This window comes from Brachyistius frenatus, unplaced genomic scaffold (genome assembly GCF_029030835.1).
Source record: "Brachyistius frenatus isolate BFR_SWC_R1_liver_20210118 unplaced genomic scaffold, ASM2903083v1 Contig_76, whole genome shotgun sequence".
Classification (NCBI taxonomy): domain Eukaryota; kingdom Metazoa; phylum Chordata; class Actinopteri; family Embiotocidae; genus Brachyistius; species Brachyistius frenatus.
The window spans coordinates 1,201,268-1,205,721 of NW_027210675.1; the positions used below are offsets into that span (position 1 = coordinate 1,201,268).

At 43.7% G+C, this 4,454-nt stretch overlaps 1 protein-coding gene across 2 annotated transcripts; it reads left to right on the plus strand.

Annotated features, from left to right (window-relative positions):
- Positions 1 to 509: 509 nt before the first annotated feature.
- rdh14b (retinol dehydrogenase 14b) lies at positions 510 to 3,596 on the plus strand. Of its 2 annotated transcripts, none has more exons than XM_069708542.1 (2): positions 510 to 1,068; positions 1,917 to 3,596. In XM_069708542.1, exons 1-2 carry the CDS (start codon positions 715 to 717, stop codon positions 2,532 to 2,534), a joined length of 972 nt encoding a protein of 323 aa, XP_069564643.1. In that variant the 5' UTR covers positions 510 to 714; the 3' UTR covers positions 2,535 to 3,596. The 2 variants fall into 2 exon arrangements, with proteins under 2 accessions (XP_069564643.1, XP_069564644.1); XM_069708543.1 differs by having other exon boundaries at positions 1,920 to 3,596.
- The last annotated feature ends 858 nt before the right edge of the window (positions 3,597 to 4,454 follow it).

The window sequence follows — 4,454 nt, forward strand, 5'->3', positions numbered from 1 at the left end:
TTAAAAATGCTTGATTTTTCAAATTCCAAATAAATGCGACTATTTTCTGATTCCTCTTTTTCGTCCATGATAATAAACTGAAGATCTTCTGGTTTTTGCTTAAAAACATTTTAGGCTGCACGTTGAGTTTTGGAAAACGCTGGTTGACTTTTTTTTTTTTCCTTTTAACCATTTTCTGACAGTTTAAAGACCAGCTCAACGATTAATTGTGAAAACAATCATCAGACTAATAAATAGACGTATTCTTCAACCAAAAGTGGATTAACTAACTCACAACCATCAAAGTTTCAATTCTTGCACAGTTTTTTTTCAGTGTGGGTAAAGATTGTAGAGATGTTTGATCACCTTAGTGCCCTTCTTTTGTGTTCGTATAGCGCCACCTAGTGGTTGACGCAGGTAACTTACAAAACGGGTCAACTGAACGACACCAATCGATCTAATATGATCTACAAGCGCCATTTGAAGTGGTAACTTTTGTACTCAAGAGCTGCAGGTTAAGACTGTAATATAAATGTAGTGGTCGAGCTCAGTCGGGCAATAACACAAGTCGTATGTTCGTTTTTAAAATGCTTCGTCACATATACGACATGAAATACGCAGTGTACTGCCGGTTGTTTGGGAAATGCGCGCAGCGATTACTTCCGGGGTGAGTTTTGTCACTCATAACGAACCGGGTCACCCAGCGAGCTCGTCCCAGCTGACCCGCCTGCTTTTATGTCCACGGCGGTGCTGATCGCCGCCGCAGTCGGCGGTGGGGTCCTGCTGCTTATGCGCCGTTTGTTCCCCAGTCAAAAAGCCGCCGAGTTGCTTCGCTATCCGGCCGACACTATGCGAGGGAAGACGGTCATCGTGACCGGGGCTAACAGCGGGATAGGCAAGGCCGTGGCCGGGGAGCTGCTGAGGCTCCGTGCCCGGGTGATCATGGCCTGCCGGGACCTGCGCAGCGCCGAGGAGGCGGCCCGGGATATCAGGGCGCAGGCGGGCCCGGAGCAAGGGGAGGTGGTCATCAAGCACCTGGACCTGTCCTCTCTGACGTCAGTGCGGCGGTTTTGTGAGGAAATCAAAGAGGTACGTGTTGTGGGAGCAGGCAGGCACGAGGACGTTGGCTTTGTTTGTTCACGAGCTGCTGGGCAGTTTGTCTTCGGACAAGACAGCTGTCCAGCTCAGTCCAGCTGTTGTCATTGTCCAATACAAAGGGGGTCGTTACAGCTAATACCCAACAGGGGTCTCTCTCTGGGACGTCTGGCTGCATTTCGAAATAAGAACATTTTATGCTGTAAGTCACTTTTAGTGACTTGACACAAAATCAGTAATTTGGATGCTTTACACTTTGTACAGAATACCTTTTTTTTTTGTCCTTCCCGCTGGCATCCTTCCCCCCCCCCTTCCTCTATGTCAAATAACAAAGTCATCCGTTTGTCTTTTCTTTGTCATTTGCTGACGGTGTGGTTATGTGAGGTAAGACCAAATTTGTTGTATTTCAGGGTCTATTAAATTATATTACTTGTATTTACAGTGTTTGTTTAAATGTTGTGTTTTGTTATGTTTGTGAAATGGTCTGAGCTTTGGGATGTATTTATAATAACGTGAAATTAAATAAAGTCAGATAGCATCAGCACGCTCCTAAATGAAGGAATTAGAGCTTTAATCAAATTTGGTACACTGGACGGTCACATTGACACTCATACTTTGACTTGTAAGACAAATACAGAATGTATCATGTGCTATATATCAATAATTAGTGATAAATATAACAAGCAATTTTAAATTTGCTAAAAGTGTATTTACATATACATCTTTTCGAGTATTTAATAAAAATTAAAAAAAAAGTCAACTTGTGTATTTATGGGTAAAACGTATTCTAGTTAATGTTTTAAATTTGAGTCTTACCTGTTTGAAATGTCTCTCGTTGTCAGGAGGAATCTAAGATTGATGTGCTGATCAACAACGCGGGCGTCTACCAGTGTCCCTACACGAAGACAGAGGACGGGTTTGAGATGCAGCTCGGTGTGAACCACCTGGGCCACTTCCTGCTCACTCAGCTGCTGCTGGACCTCCTGAAGACTTCAGCTCCCAGCCGCATCGTCGTGGTCTCCTCCAAACTCTACAAATACGGCCACATCAACTTCGATGACCTGAACAGTGAGAATAACTACGACAAGGCCTTCTGCTACAGTCAGAGCAAGCTGGCCAACCTGCTGTTCACGCTCGAGCTGGCTCGTCAGCTCGAGGGAACGGGCGTCACAGTCAACGCTCTCACCCCGGGCATCGTGAGGACCGGGCTGGGCAGACATGTTCAAATCCCTTTCCTGGCAAAGCCGCTGTTCCACCTCGCCTCGCTGATCTTTTTCAAGAGTCCCCTGGAGGGGGCCCAGACTCCTCTCTATTTGGCCTGCTCCCCAGAGGTGGAGGGAGTGTCGGGGAAGTGTTTCGCTAACTGCAAGGAGGAGGAGCTGATGGCCAAAGCTACAGACGACCAAGCAGCCAAGAAACTGTGGGACCTAAGCATGAGGATGGTTGGACTCGCTAACTGAGCAAAGTCCACTTCTGGGGGGACTTAAGTGCTCTGGGAGCAGATAGTTAATCTCTTGCAGCCCCACAGACATCGTTTTCCAAGAGATGACTCGTGAAAAGACCCAATTGCCACCTTGGGGATAAAAACATTAAATGACTGACATATTGTGCCAGTAAAGTGTGATAATTAAGTGTCAGCGTGCGACAGTGATTTCCTCAGTGAGCTGATCTGAGATTGTGTTAATGCTTGAATTTAAAAATGTGCCTGTAAAAGTGATGGTTAAACTTTCTTCTCGATAACTCTCCAGGTTTCCCCTCGTCTCCTAAACACAATAAGAACAGGTTTTCTAGTTACAGAACATTTAAGAAGTCAGCTCGCTGAAAAAAGACAACTGTAACTCTGCATGTAAAAACACTGATTAAGACAACGTCGACAAGAACTTGTAACTCTTGACTTCCCAGAAAGACACTCATGAAGGGAGGAAACTACTTTTAGACCGTCAGTAAAGTTATGACTAAAACTTTCCTAATTTACTGAAAGCCCTGTCAGTCTGCATAAATGCATAGGTAGCACTGCTCCATACAGCAGTGACCTGACCAACATTCAAACACGCACACCGAGATCAAAGGGAGCGAATCGCCTCGTAGCGTTCATCAAAGCCGAGCTGAGCCGTCACATTTTCCTCCGACGCGAGGTCACGTTACTGCTTGTGCTCGGCAAATCCTCCCGAGTGGAGGGAAACGCGTATCCATTTCAGGTTCATGCTATTGTGTTTGAACACCAAATTTGTGCACACTTTAGCATCTATTTTGCAGTGTAAAGGATGGAGGGGAGGGGAGGGGGAGGCAGCTGTTAATCTACTTTCCTCCTCCTGATATGTTTGATGTGTAAATGCTTGCTGCTGTGTTTGAAAAAACTGGAACAATCATCGTCGACGATGCAGATCGGAGAGCTGCTGCTTGCACAACGGCTCCCTCCTGTGGATCACGTCAGCACGCAGGAAAGAAAGGAGATGCAGCAACACAATACCATTATAATGTGAAGTTCAAATGCATAAGAATAAATAAATAAAACACTGAGAAATGACTGAATTTCCTGCGTACACCAACAGCTGACCCTTATTTCCATTATTGATATATTTGCCAGTTATTTCCAGAGTTAATCTAGTATATTTTTGACTTGTAAATTGTGAGAAAATATATATTTTTTTAAAATGTCCTTTTAACTCTCCAAGTAGCTGAGAAAAATGTCAGACATGTTTGATTTGCAATTCTTTCCAACACAGAAAATCCTCAAATTTGAGATGCTGGGGTCAAGATGTGTTTGACATTTTTGTCAGCAATTATCCAAATAATTAATTACTTGACTATTTGTTTTTAGCTTTATGCCTTACTGCAGCATATTAGCCCTAAAAAATTTTTTTTAAAAAGAGCACATTTTAACAAGTCTCTGGCTCAGTTATAACAAAAATTGCATTTAAAGCAGAGATACTTTTAGGTATTTTGTCATAAAGTTTTAACGTAACAAAGAAGAGTCGATGCTGGGTCAAGTATAGTAGCAGCTCCTATTTAGTGTGTTATCACAGATACTCAGCATAGAAGCCACTTTCTTCATTTTCTTCATGATGAGTCTTTGGATGACACAAATAAACGTCCTCTTTGTTTTGGGTTTGCCGATCTTGGCAATAATCCTTCTCTACTAACCTACTTCTAAATTCACAACAGTGATAAAGCCGAGCTTCGTGGTGACTCAGCAGACACGTACCACATGGCTGCAGCAATCTGACTCGTCATTCAAGCCGTCGACTTAACGCTGCGGATCAGCAGACGTGTAATTAAGTTGAAACAGCTGCAAGTGAAAGTAGAGTGACATTAAAACACTCTTGTCATGCATTCACATTTCAAATCCCCACAGCATTAAAGGAAGAGCTGGGACACTA